This window comes from Eptatretus burgeri, chromosome 6 (assembly GCF_056783735.1).
Source record: "Eptatretus burgeri isolate ZD-2024b chromosome 6, Ebu_testis_v1, whole genome shotgun sequence".
Lineage (NCBI taxonomy): Eukaryota > Metazoa > Chordata > Myxini > Myxiniformes > Myxinidae > Eptatretus > Eptatretus burgeri.
Window position 1 is genome coordinate 66,530,177 of NC_140966.1, and position 15,000 is coordinate 66,545,176.

General features: G+C 47.4%; 1 protein-coding gene across 10 annotated transcripts in view; it reads left to right on the plus strand.

The window, feature by feature from the left end:
* The window catches only part of STIL (STIL centriolar assembly protein), a 256,784-nt gene that overhangs the window by 80,625 nt on the left and 161,159 nt on the right, over positions 1-15,000 (plus strand). For all 10 annotated transcript variants that reach the window (XM_085885486.1, XM_085885489.1, XM_085885485.1 and 7 more), the window contains one exon: positions 1,657-1,800. In XM_085885486.1, coding sequence (XP_085741612.1) covers positions 1,718-1,800 — 83 coding nt within the window. In that variant the 5' untranslated portion in view covers positions 1,657-1,717. The remainder of the gene's footprint in view (positions 1-1,656; positions 1,801-15,000) is intronic.

Sequence of the window (15,000 nt, forward strand, 5' to 3'; positions counted from 1 at the left end):
GCAGACATATACATAATGAGAAAGTTGTGGGAAGATTTGAATTTGCTCCCATTGTTGCTGATTGTGTCTGTCATCAAATATCCTTGTTACATACATGTGATACACCACCATGGCCTTCCAGGAAACGTGTGTGTGTGTGTGTGTGTGTGTGTGTGTGTGTGTGTGTGTGTGTGTGTGTGTGTGTGTGTGTGTGTGTGTGTGTGTGTGTGTGTGTGTGTGTGTGTGTGTGTGTGTGTGTGTGTGCGCGCGCATATTTATGAGATGTAAAATTAATATTAGATAAAAATTATTACTTGTAATTCTAGGAGAGTTAAATATTATGCATTTCCACTTTTTCAATAATATTCGCTGAAAAAAAACTAATTTCCACAACAATTTATTATTATTATTATTATTCCAGATAATAATCGTTATACGAATTTGGTCACACATACTGCACTTTTATTTATTTATGTGTATTTTGATAAAAATGCTTTTGGATTTTGATAAAATGACTTTGACACAGGAGGATGCCATTAGGCCCGTCAAAGAATACTCCGTCAATATCAACCTATAGTTGTTTGTCCATACACCATCCCTTTTAAATGTTCAGCTTCCAGCAAGGAATCAGCATGTACGATTCATTTTTAATAAGAAAGTCTTTGGTAAGACTCAGCCAGGAGTTTGAACTGGTTTAAACCACCAACTTGCCAGACTCAGAACAGACACTCTAACCATTACGCCACCGAGTCTGGTCAATGTAGCTGCCCCTTTGATGCTCATTGGTTTTGGATTTTGATAAAATGACAAACAAATGTATCAAAAGTTCTGCGCCAAAGTCAGCCAGAGCAAACTTTTAACAAATGCCGAAAGCAAGCAGATTTTTATGTAGAGCCTCTAATATATAGAAGTTTATCGAGACGAGCAAGCGCATGCATTAATCTTTATTCACAATTGCCCCCTTGCTGTGAAAATTCTCACGATCATGCGCTGGAAAACCTTTTGAACAGAGAATCTCTTTGATGCCCCTTAACAAGAGCGAGAGGACCCTCTCGAATGCACTGGGGTTCCTTGTCATTCGTTTCTTATTGGCAAAGTAAAGATGGCTGGAGAGAGAGAGAGAGAGAGAGAAAGAGAGGGGGGAGAGAGAGAGAGAGTCACCTTACACAGTTACACCCAAGTGTAAGCGAGGCATCAAAGATTAGGATTTGTGGTGAAACATCAAATTACATCACGCTAATCTCCCTGATCTTCGATTTAAATGTCCAGCCGCGGGACAGGCCGAGATGGTGTTTGCTCGACGATAATTGGTGCGGACAAGTGGAGTGTGGGTCAATTGCGCTAAATCCTACAGCTAATGGTGAGGAATTAGCGAACAACGGCGCAGGAGGCAGAGGTCAGCTGGGACGTGACACAGGCGCACATACCGACTTGAGGGGGCCGTGTCTGCCGTGGAAAAGTGTTTCAGTTTCCAAAGGGCTTACCCTGGCATATTATTTTCCGTTGGCTAACGAGCGTATGCCGTCTTTGTTTTCAAAACCATGCAAGTTCGTTCGTACGGTCGTGCAGGTATTAGAAGGGCACGTAATAGCGCACAAAACGGCCACCTTTGTAACATCGCTGGAGCTGCTTACCCGATCGTGATATATTTATTGTTTTTCTGTTTTTTGTTTCCAGACGTAATTCCCATGGTGCTTCAAACCGAGCTTGTTGCTAAGCTGCCCTCGACTGCCAGGAAATGTTACCAACGTCGAATGATGTCAGCGGATTTTGTGCCAGCCGATCAGACAATATTTTCACTGGGCACGTGCACCATCCAATGTAAGAAAATAAACATCAGAAACTCCTTCATTTCGACAGACTGACTTGTAAGAACAGATAAATTGGGGCTATTTATTTTATGATGTAAGCAAAATTGTGCAAATCTCTCTACCACGTCGCTCCCTCTTCCCCCTCCATCCCATTCCCGATGCTGGATGGGTACTCCCTTCTTTTCCCTTGGCTTCCTCCTCCCAAATGTCTTTAACATTTTCCCCACTCCTCCCACACGACCCACAACACTCTCATCCTCCCCTTCCTTTTTACAACTTTTATCACCCCACTTTAGCTCCCCCTTCCTTTCCCGTGTAGATATGTGGTCAACAGAATCTCCCATAAACATGGTGGTACAGTAAGTACTTCCGAGTAAGTTGTAAGAAGTAATTTCAGGGACAAATAAATTGATCTCTGATTTATCATTCCACATATTGAGACATGATCAAAGAATGGAAGCATTGTGATTGACCTGCTTGGAAACAGTATGCAGTTCATCTTTAAGGAATGATTGAATGAAGTGTGCAGATCAGTGCAGGAGTTTGATGGATTATTTTCTGGAGAAGCTAATTTTGCCAGGTTGAAAATCATGATGGAAAGATACAGCTGGATTCACCTGTGGTGTGCCATACACCTTGCCTCTATTTTTAAAGGACCAGTTCCCCCTCTGGGAATATAATTCATCTGTTCGAGTACAGGCTGAATTTTGTCCAAAAGGAGATATTACCTCTCCTGGATTGAGAACATGTGAGTTGAAGAACTGTATTATGTTCTACAGAGTGTATTAAGATTGTTATTGTGGAGCCAGTGTGGTATATATACAAAATGGATTTTATTTAATCGAACTTAGCTTGGTCACATGGAAACGGTTTTGCAGTATTCCAATATGATGACGCCAAATAAGGGCAAAACTGGGAAGCGGCTCTGCATTCATTGACTTGTGACCATTTAGTCTCAATCTTTAAAAACCAGAGTAAGCCCGTGGAAGCCATCCTCGTTTAGAGGTGCTGTGGCTTACATTTGCGCATGACGTTTGACGTTAGCATTGTATCATATTCTGAGTCGGAAGAGCCTTTTTTGTTGTACACACACACATATATATACATATATATATATATATATATATATATATATATATATATATATATATATATATATATATATATATATATATATATATAAATATATATATATATACACATATATATATATATATATATTTTTTTTTTTTTCAGTATATGTATACACACACATGTATATATGTATACACACACATGTATATATGTATACAGTATATGTATATATCCATCCATCGGGACCATACTCTGTACAGAGCGTCGGTGCTGCCGAAGCAGTCTCCTTGGCTATGGGGCACAATCCTGGACGGGTCGCCACTCCGACACAGGATACTCGAATGACTCGGTCATCCCAGCAAGCTGGTACTCATTTTGCCGACCTTGGAAGGTTGGCAGGCTGAGTCAACCCCCTGGTGAATTAATTCAGCAGGCAACAAGGCTTGAACTCAGGACCCTGGGATCCCAAGCCGCCACCCTAACCACTGAGCCAACACCAGGTGTGTGTATGTGTGTATGTGTGTATGTGTGTGTGTATATATATTTCAACACAAAGACAAATATATATATATATATATATATATATATATATATATATATATATATATATATATATATATATATATATATATATATATATATATATATATATATATATATGTATATATCCATAGATATCTATCTAATAGCTATATGTACATGTATGTATATGTATATGTACATGTATGTATATGTGTATATATATATATATATATATATATATATATATATATATATATATATATATATATATATATATATATATATATATATATATATATATATATATATATATATATATATATAGACATTGTTATGATTCTCAGAACCGTATGCATACAACATACAGGTGTCCCAAGTCAGTTATTCCATTAAGTTTTTGTGCAGAAAGAACCCCTCCTTGTGTGTAGTGGGAAAGCAAAAGGGGGTGCGTTGCGATGGCTTTTAGTTAGGTTTGTAAATCATTTCTCCCCTTTTATTTTGTACCACAGTACCTTCCTCTCGCCTTCTGAGGCAAAATCTTTGTGCAGTACCTTTTTGGTGAGTGCGGACACGCGTGGAGTGGGTGGGCTTCCCTGCATGGCCGAAATCCCGCCCAGAAAGGGCGGACTCCATGGAAGCCCTGGCCAACCAGGGCGGACAGTGACGTCTGCTTTGTCAAGGCCCCGCCCCGACCTTGGGGATCTATAAATTACGACACCATTCTCAGACTGGGGTTCTTTTCGGGGGTCATTCGTTCAGAAAGGGTGAGCTGGAAAGTGAGTCGTCTTGAGAGGGTGTGGGCGAGTCTCAGAGTTAATTGAGATTGAGAGAGTGAGAAAGTGAGAGACCCAAAGACTCAGCCTCATCGTGGGAGATACCCAATGATCCTGGGTGCCTTGGATCCCACATCGCGGAGCCAAGAAAGGTTCGCACACTTTGTGACTGGTCGACCCGACGACATCAAGCGTCGGGAACTCCACCTGCTCTTTCACACTTTCAAGCCCTGTTCATACCTTGGACTCCCCGTTCCCCACCCGGGCTCCTCCGCGCACACACGAACTCCACACGTGCGGCTGTGGGCCGAGCTGTGCAATCATTGTCAGTTGCCATGCCACGGAGCATCCCTTTCCCCGAAACTCAGGTACCAAAAGAACTGCGACCTCAACTCACTCCCTCCCAGGCTACAAAAGTCCTTTGCCATTCATCTGGGTTTACTTAGTCTGAGTGTATGTCTGAGTGTGTGGTGCCATCTGGTAAGTAGTACTGTATAAGTGCTTTGATCATTGTAAATCTTGCCTGTATTATTCTCGCAACAAGTCTGCTCTGTGTCCTCTTTTGTAAGTTGCTGTAAAATTGTCGCACTTCATCTCTCTCTTCTGTCCCCTGCATTACACACCAATAAACCTGTTCCTGTACCACATAAATTTCCTCGCTTAGTGTAAATAAATGATTGTAGGAATGTTCCCAGTTCGTTTTTGTATTTTCCGTCATTGGTTCGGATCTAAGGTTAGCTGGGTCTTTACCCCCGATAATCTATTAATTCTAGCCGGTACGTCCTTGGCAGTTTTGCTCGGCTGCATCTGATCCGGAGTTGGTAGAGTGATCCGGTTCGGGCAAGGCGTACCGAGAGCATTGTTCCCTGGTAGTCAAAACCGCGTGGTTAATTAGGTAACTTGGTTCTAGACAAAAAGACCCTATGTTACGCGGTTGAGGTATTGGCAACCACGGTCGGTTAAGCGACCCATCGCGTCACGGAATTATCCCTGAACAACGGCCTACGATTCTGGGAGACGACATAACTTCCCCCACCTAAAGGTCATTCTCGCCACCAGACCTTGGCCCACAACAGTTTGGTGTCAGGCTGTGGGATCTCGAACCTCTCCACCCCTAATAAAGAAATTTACGGGATTTGGATCAGGGGTGTGCTTGGCAACCTCCCCCTTTCCCTCCAAAATTAAGAGCAGGATTTGAAATTTTAGTGAATTATTATTGGTACGAACCATAGCGGATAACTATTATTATTCCATGGCGGCACGGGTAGCCCAAGACGAGATGGTACAGGTGAGTTCTGAGATAATGTTGGAGGAATCCGTGGCTCAGGACAACACCTGTGAGGAAGACCTTTCCCTGCAACCAAACCCAGAGGTAACATTGGGGGCGACAGCGACAATGCTTGCGCACCCCCTACATCAAATTTCCCCCTCGGAGGACCTGGCAATCTCTATCGGAGCTGCGCCTGATCGTGGCGGATCGGCTCCGCCGAGGCCATTTGACATGAGCCAGATGATGGAGATGATAAAACAAATAATGGATGGGAATACGGCACAGAGGAGTGATATGCAAGCACTGAAAGGGGATTTACAAAACCAAATGAATGCGAATACGCAAACAATGAATGGAAATATGCAAAACATGGTAATAAATTTACAAAACCAACAGAGGAGTAATATGCAAATGCTGAGGGCAGGTCAGAAGGAAATGAAGGCGGAGCTGGCAAAGCTGAACGGTGAAATGCAAAGCATGAATGAGAATTTTACAAATGGGCTCAGGACTGCACATGGGGAAAAGACCGACTCGAGGGGGAGTGTGGAGGCTGTTCGGACCTCGATGACGACGGGCAAGGTCGAGGTGACGAGTGATGCCACGATAATTAAGGGAGAAACCTGTAAACTCAGACAGGGAATGATGGAAATAATAAAAGAGACGCAGGAATTAGAAGAGGTGGATGAATTGTACGAAATTAAAGAGGAGCACACACACCTCAAACTGGTAGGGGACATTGGGGTTGAGCTTGTGGAATGTATTGGGACCCAATGCCAAGGTCGGATTAATCTCCCACAGGAACAAGGGGAGACAATATTCTCCCTCGAGACAGACCGTGACGAGGTGAGTCCGGTAAGACCATACGATGTGGAGCCGTTGCATGATGCGAAAGGATACATGCCGAGCTTGGGGGGGGGGGGAATAGAAACCCCGGGATCGTTTGGGCTAACACGAGCCCCCAGTATGATTATCCAGGAGTGTGTGCAGACTGCGAGTGACATGGCATGTGTGAGTGCCCGTGAGGAAATGGGATACGGACCGACCTAGACGGGAGTCGTGGGTCGTGTAACGGAGGGAGTTATTTCAGAAACCGTGCCGGCTCCGCGGAACGCCGCATGCGGGATCCATTCCGTGTTTTGCGAACGCCCCAAGCCTGGACGTTTGCGTGAAAGGAAGCCGGCGTTGAAATCACCCACGTCTGGTACAAGACCGGAGCACAGACGGCTAAAATGGGGGCGAATTGGGTCGAGTGAATTTGAAAGCAATGTATCCCCATGTGAGCATGTGTATGGGTCCCGACGTGCTGCGCGCCACGAGTAGACGATCCCCGGCCAGGATGCAGCGAACATCCTCGTTGGAGGCAAAGGAGCATTAGTTAGGGGAAGGGTTTAGCGTTAGATAGACCGGCCTCATGGGGCATGAGCAGTCCTCCATGGGTCCCGGTAACACGAGTTAGTGGAATTTAGTATAGAATTTAGAATGGATTGGAGATATGGACAGACATGGAACGTGTGGTGGGGACGTAGTTTAGCGATATAATTAAATGGAACGTGCATTTGAGTAAGGGATGATGGGGAGCATGAGATAGTTAGGGGAACGTAGTTAGCGTCAGTATTAGCGTGAATTTAAAAATAAAATAAAAAAAAGAGATGAAGAAAGAAACACACTGAGTAAACGTGGGTCAGTGGGCCTGAGTGTGAATGGAGTTAATGTGGAACGCATGGTGCGAACGAATGATTGGGGGGAGGAGTGAATCCCACCCAAGGGAACCCGGGGTTTGTGTAATGTTAGTTTGTGGGTTAGTTAAGTTAACCAAAACGGATGTCGGTTTGTTGTTGGTGTCGAATGAAGGCACAAAACTTTTTGAAGGGTGCAGGAGTCTCTTGACCAGCTGGGATTGTGGCTGTGGAAATATGCGTACTGAGTAGAGGGAAACCCGGGCACCGAAGTAGTCGGCCAGAGTAGGCCATGGGTCCAAGGGACCGAGTTAGTGTAATGGGCACGGGTAGCCCACGGAAACAGGACCCGGAGCACCAAAATGCCACGTGGGCATCGACGGGGAAGATGCCAGAGAGGGCATTCCCCATGTTCATAAGGCCTAGGTAGGCTCGGAGACAGCCTCAGCGACCGGGGGTGCCGAAGTTCGAGTTCGGCAGATGGGTATCCCTGCCAATGGAGGCACGCTGCCCAGCCACGAAATTGTGAAAGAGCACGAGAGAAAATTTGTGGGCCAGGCCCAAATTAATAACGAACACCAGCACAGGCGACAGGAATGGAGGTTGCTAGAACCGATAGTTTAAACTTTAAAGAGACAGGCGTGTTGAAAAGCCCCGGGGATCGATTAACGTTTAATCAATGCTAGGACAGATAGGAAACGTGTACCCCTTCGCACCATCCATCTCTTCGCTGTTCGTCGGCCTCTGGACTCATATTGGGAATTTCTGAAACCAGAGAGAGTTATTCTGAGGCTGCATTGGGCCTCGAGACAGATTCACTTGTCTCTTCTGCAATCCTTTTGAAAGGGGTCTTTGGGATTGGGGATGGACAGTCAGGACAGGTTCGCCGAACAAAGACAATAAGGTTTGGGACACATGTAATTATAAAAAAATAAATAAATAATAATAATAATAAAAAGTCTAAATTTCGTTGTGTTGATTGCAAGCTAATCGAGGTGGGTATGGACAAAGACAGGCATAGGCGATTGGTTGGGGGGAGACCGTAGGGTAGGTCCGAGCCCGTCTTTGGACCGGCAAACGCCACCACAATCCCTCCACAACCTCACGAGACCATGCCGAGGCCGGCCAGCTTCATCTGCCGACCTGTTGCACCTTACCTGGTCTGCATTTGTCATGCTTTTTCTGCCTTTGCCATGATTCCATACCTGCCCATGCCTTTGTTTGCATTTCCATCTCACCACCTTTACCATGTGCTCCAGGACCATCTCTGAAAGTTTTTGCAAGAACTGCCCTGCAGGCAGCCACGTTACCAGGGACTGCACTGAGCAGCCCGGATATCTTCTTGTTGTGTAAAGGCCAGTTCAAATGGACCGGGGACTGCACTGACCAGCCCGGATGTCTCCTTGTTACATAAAGGCCAGCTCCAATGGCCTGTGAAACGGCGTATGGCCTGCCGTGTTAGGGTGAGCTACCTCCAGCAGCCAGGAACGAAATGAAATAAAAAATTCAGCGACAAACAAGGGAACATTGAAGGCCCTGAAGACACCCGATCGGCGATTCCCTGCTATGCACTCATCCACGAATGTTGCCTTTGTTTTGTTCTCTCCTCAAGTCACATGTCTTGGGCCATGGGTAGCGTAAATATTAGAAATGTATATAGTCCTAACCCACCAGTTGCTTGTTTAGCACCGGCAATGTAGTTAAGTTGTCCGAATGAGTGTTAGTTTAGTTACGCAACACACTAGGTTATTTATTTTTGGGACATGTATTCAAATGTCGCACTCAGGGATCCAGAGGTAAAACGTACTCAGGGAAACCTACACCTGCATGCCACACAGATGTAAACGACTCGGGTCGAGTCGAGCAAAAGGGAGGGGGTAGTGTTATGCTTCTCGGAACCGTATGCATACAACATACAGGTGTCCCAAGTCAGTTATTCCATTAAGTACTGTATCTGTGCAGAAAGAATCCCTCCTTGTGTGTAGTGGGAAAGCAAAAGGGGGTGTGTTGCGATGGCTTTTAATTAGGTTTATAAATCATTTCTCCCCTTTTATTTTGTACCACAGTACATTCCTCTCGCCTTCCAAGGCAAAATCTTTGTGCAGTACCTTTTTGGTGAGTGCGGACACGCGTGGATTGGGCGGGCTTCCCTGCATGGCCAAAACCCTCACCCAGGAAGGGTTAATTGGCCAGGGTCATGGAAGCCCTGGGCAACCAGGGCGGACAGTGACATCTGCTTTGTTAAGGCCCGACCCCGACCTTGGGGATCTATAAAATACGACACCATTCTCAGTCCGGGGTTCTTCTCGGGGGTCGTTCGTTCAGAGAGGGTGAGCTGGAAAGTGAGTCGTCTTGAGAGGGTGTGGGCGAGTCGGAGAGTTCTTTGAGAGTGAGAGAGTGAGAGACCCAAATACTCAGCCTCATCGCGGGAGATACCCAATGATTCTGTGTGCCTTGGATCCCACATCGTGGAGCCAAGAAAGGTTCGCACATTGTTGGTGACTGGTTTACCCTATGACATCAAGTGTCGGGAAGTCCACCTGCTCTTTCACACTTTCAAGCCCCGTTCATACCTTGGACTCCTCGCTCTCCACCCGGGCTCCTCCGCGTACACACGAACTCCACATGTGCGGCTGTGGGCCGAGCTGCGCGACCATTGTCAGGTGCCACGCCATGCCATGGAGCGCCACGGAGAATGTAACCTTGGAATGCAAGGCAGTTAGTCAGTATGCAGGCAAGGTTGAATGTGTGGAATGTGAACACATAACCTTGGAATGTGTGGAGCCTGCTTTGTGTGGGAGTCCTGAGCGTGGAATGAGTGGTGACATAGGAAATAGGTTAGAGGTGCAAGGGGAAATAGAAATGCTACCAGGACAGGACTTGACACAGGGATCAGAAACCATAATGGACAGCTCTGCATGGGTTCTTACAGAGTTAGAGGTGCTGCATCCAGGCGCAGGCATTAGAAATTGGATTTTAATTTCTCTCTCATCCTCACAGGAACTTCGGGGTAGAGCGCAGATGAGTAGCAAGCGGCACTGGCATGTGTCACATACTCCCCGTACCCACTTTAGAACAGGAAGGGGCCAGCAGCGACACCGCCATGTGTCACTTGATCTTCAAACCTCTCTGAGGGCACGAGGGGTTCGGCTCGCTGAGTGGGGTTTATCTGTCTTCAGGGAATTAGAGAGAAGAGGGGGAGACCGCCCCCCTGATTGGGGTTTACCTGACTTCTGCGAACCATGGAGAAGAGGAGGGGTGGACCACAACCCCAATTGAGACGTGATCCCTTTGAGCCATGGCGGAAAGGTGGCGGGGTCATGTAATGGGTAATGAGGGATTCCTTTTCTCACTCCCCTTCCAATGAGCTAAAGAAGCAAGCCATATTGGGATGTAAAAATTTTGATTGGAAATTATATCGAGAGTGATTGCAAATTGAGAGCCTGACAGAAGGGATAAGAGTGACTCAAGTGGTTTTGGGTGAATTATTAAAAAAAAAGAAAAAAAAGTAAATAGTGGAGACGACACAGGCAGAGCGTTAAACACACCTGAAACAAGTTGATAACAAAGAGTGGCTTGTTTGAGGAAAGACTGAAATGCCTGGTTTGAACCATGTAGAGGTTCCATGGGGCTGGTGAAGAGATTTTGATGTTTTGTTTAAATTGTTGGAAATAAACTATTATGGCAGTATGGAGGAGGCCAGCGGACGACGGACGTAGTGACAAATTGATTGCGGTTTGATAAAAAAGGTCAGGTCAGGTATGGGAGCATGTGCCAGAACAGCACGTCGCTGCGTCCACTTTCCGCCGGTACTCCAGGGGCCTCCGTCTGGCCATCCCCCAGGCAGATGCCAGGCCCATCCCCATCTCCTTGAGATGATGGTCAACCTGTTGCAACCATGAGGCACGTGGTCGACCCACTGGCCTCCTCCACTCATGAGACTCCCTCGCTGAGAGAATCTGGTGAGCAGGATCAGAGTCAGGAAAACGAGCCACATGTCCATACAGCCGCAACTGATGCTCACGGACTATGCAGGTAACAAATCTCATCCGAGTCTCTCTCAGAAACCGCTCGTTAGACACAAAATCCGACCAGCGATAGCCAAGGATTCTCTGAAGAGACCTGGTACCAAAGGAATTAAGTCTCCGTCTCAGATCCTTGGTCAGAGTCCAAGTCTCGCACCCATAGAGCAAGACTGGAAGTACCAAGGACCTGAAGACTCGGACTTTCGTCCTCCCGCACAGGTACCGGCAGCGCCACACCCCATGATCCAGTGAATCCATGACTCCCCAGGCCCGACCCAGACGTCTATTGACCTCTGACTCGCAGCCAGCAGAGACATGAATATCACTGCCAAGGTAAGTGAATCTCTCCACGACCTCAACATCCTCACCACAAACAGACACAGACAGGACAGCAGCATCCAAGATGTCACCGAAAGCCTGGATCTTAGTTTTGACCCAAGAAACCCGTAATCCCAACGGCTCCGACTCCTCATTCAGCACCTCGAGGGCCCCCAAGAGGATGTCTAAAGTCTCCGCAAAGATGACTGCATCATCTGCAAAGTCAAGGTCCGAGATCTTGACATTCCCAAATGACGCACCGCAACTTGATCTCTCCGACATCCTCCCTAGAATCCAGTCCATACAAGTGCTGAAAAGTGTGGGGGCAAGTACACATCCCTGACGAACTCCAGTAACAACTGGAAATAAGTCAGAGATGGTACCACCACACTTCACAGCACTCTCAGTACCAGAATAGAGTTCAGACATCAGATCGATCAGTTTTGGTGGCACCCCACGAAGACCAAGAATCCTCCAGAGGACATCCCGATTCACTGAATCGAACGCTTTACAGAGATCAACATAGGCTGCAAGCAGCCCCTGCCGAAACTCTCGTCTGCGTTCGGTGAGGACACGAAGTGCAAGGATACGGTCAATCGTTGACCTCTTTGGTGTAAAGCCTGACTGCTCTGGACGCTGGTGCTCAAGCAGATGATGGCGAACCCTATCGAGAATTATCCGAGCAAAGACCTTGCCCGGCACTGAGAGCAGCGTCACCCCTCGGTAGTTGTTGCAGTCTTGGCGATCACCCTTCCCTTTCCAGAGAGGGACAACAAGCCCCCTCTTCCAGTCAGTTGGGATGATGCCTGTGTTCCAGGCAGAGCACAAAACTGCATGCAACGACACGAGTGCAGCATTTCCACCAGCCTTGAGAAGTTCGGCATGGATGCCACAGATCCCTGGAGCTTTGCCCCGTTTCAACTGGTTCACCGCAGCCCGTGTTTCCACAAGCGTAGGTGGACCACAGTTGATTCGAGGGTCAGCAACAGGGATTGTAACACCCTTGACGTCCAACTCGACAGTTGGGGGATCAGCCTGGTACAACCGCTCAAAGTAACCGGCCCAGCGGGCCTTCACTTCAGACTCCTCTGTCAAGAGCCTACCACTCTCTGCTCGAACTGTAGTGCTCCGAGGGATGGGCTTGGATGAACGTAATGCGCGAATTCCCCTGTAAGCGGGACGAGAATCACCTGTCCACAGGTGATGCTCTACCCCCTCACAGATTCCTCGCACATAGGCCTCCTTGTCCACCCTCAGTGCACGTACAGTTTTACGCCTCAGCTCCCCGAACAGCTCAGCTCTGCCATTCAGCCTGGCCCTGCGACTCTGGTCAATGGTATCCAGTGTCCCTTGAGAGACAAAATTCTTCTTTGCCCTGCGGTGAGCTCCAAGGCATCCACCGGCAACATCAAGGACGGTGGTCTTGAAGGCGCTCCACAACTCTTCAGGACCCCCCAAAGCACCCAGACCCCCAAAGTGTCCACTCAGCCTGTTCGCAAACTCCTCAGCTACTCTCTCATCTCTGAGCTTGGCAACATCCAGCCTCGGCTGGGATGGTACCATTCTCCAGGATTTAAGGTGCAGCTTTAGAGTTGCTACAACAAGCCTGAGGTCAGTATTGAGGAACTGAGCACTCCGGTAGACCCTGCAGTTCTGGATCATCCTCCAACGACCGTAAATGAGGACATGGTCAATCTCCTTTGCCACACCGCCAGCGTTGGAATACCAAGTCCAGCGATGAGCTTGTGGGCACTGAAACCATGAACCAGCCACCCTAACTCCATGACTTCTTGCAAAGATCAAGGAACTTAGTGCCATTCTGGTTCATAGTTCCTGACCCATGGGGACCAACACACACCTCATAACCGTCCCTATCAGTTCCAGTCGATGCATTGAAATCCCCCAAGACTAGAAGTGTATCTCGTCTGGGGCACTGGTCAACCACAGACTCGAGTGTGGCGTAGAATGCATCCTTCACGGTGAGATCACTCGCCTCAGTGGGAGCATAAACAGAGACCAGGGAAATGACACCTAAGGAGTGACGAATCTTTAATCTCATAATACGCTCGTTGACCGGTGTTACCTCAATTATCATTGGGGTCAGCTTATTGGACACAGCTACAGCAACTCCTTGGGTATGGTAACCATCAGAGCGACCAGACCAATAGTAGGTGTAACCACCCACCATTATCTCGCCGCAATCCGGTCTCCGAACCTCAGAGAGAGCTGCAATCCCGATGTCCAAACGCTTGAGCTCAGATGATAACAGAGACAGGTGATCATCCTCTCTTAGGGATAGGACATTCCAGGCACCCACCCGAAGGGACCGCCTCAGGTTAACCCAAGGAGACCGCCGTCTGGTGGACGACACCTCAGCACCACTCCGACACACTCTCCCGCAATCTGACCCAGGGATGTTACCCCGTGGTTTCCCTCCTATCATCAAAGATTGGGGGTCCCGAAGGTTTTGCCCCAATCCCATCATCCGGTGAGCTGCCCTGCGAAGGGAAGCAGCACAGGAGGTACTCCCACGGAGTGGGTTTTCAGATTTTTTTTGCGTTTTTGCGTTTTGCGGAATGAAGGGTTTTACGGTGGCCGGAGTGCAAATCCTGCCACCAACCTCCTAATAAGAAGTGACCCAACTGCAGGAGAACGTCCGCAGACACAGTTGGGCACTAGATATGGATGGCCGTTGGCTCACAAGGAGCTCCTCTGCCCTTTGATGTATCAGTGTATCTCCCTTTGGTGTATAAAAAAGGTGTATCAGTTAAATTTGATGACCAAGTGCGATCCGAAGGACTGGTGTGTTTTTGTTTTAACATAAAAGTGAAAGGTGTTGGATGGTGTTGTGTACTGGGTGTGTGGTACTGTAGAATGAATGACGAACGTGTTTGGGGTGAATGGCGAGATTGTGCGAATGAGGAGAGTGAGTGCGAAAATTTTGCTCTAAAAACCGAACACAACGTGGCGTTCATGTTTGTTCACGTGCGTCTCCCCCGCCTGTTCGACGCGCATCTTCGCGCTTTGTTCATTCAGTTCGTCGGTGGAAGTACTCGTGAAAGCATCTCTCGTGTGTCGATCGCTACTTTACCTCGTGTTTTCACCTTGATTTGTGCATTTTTTTTTTCAATTATCACCCTTGTGCATTCACGATGGCACCCAAGAAGAGCAGTGAAGCAAATAGGAGTAAGAGGAAGTCTGTGAGAACGACAATTGAGTTGAAGAAATAACTTATCGCTAAGCATGAGAGCGGTACGCGTGTGTCTGATCTCGCTGCCATGTTCGAGCTGCCGAAATCGACCGTGTGTAGAATTCTGAAAAATAAAGAAGCGATAAAAGCGCGAAAACCCGTCGTGAAGCGAACTCATTCAATGAACCCTCTGGCGAATCGGCTTTAACGAACTCAACGTTTTTTTCGCGAGCATGGTAGTGACGTCATGCTGCGTCACCCAATCGCTTCACCTCTTGATTCTCTCCCGTGGAACCGTGCGATGAAAACGGCACGTTTGTGTCTCCACAGAGTGTACTGTGATAAAAAACACCATTTGGTGC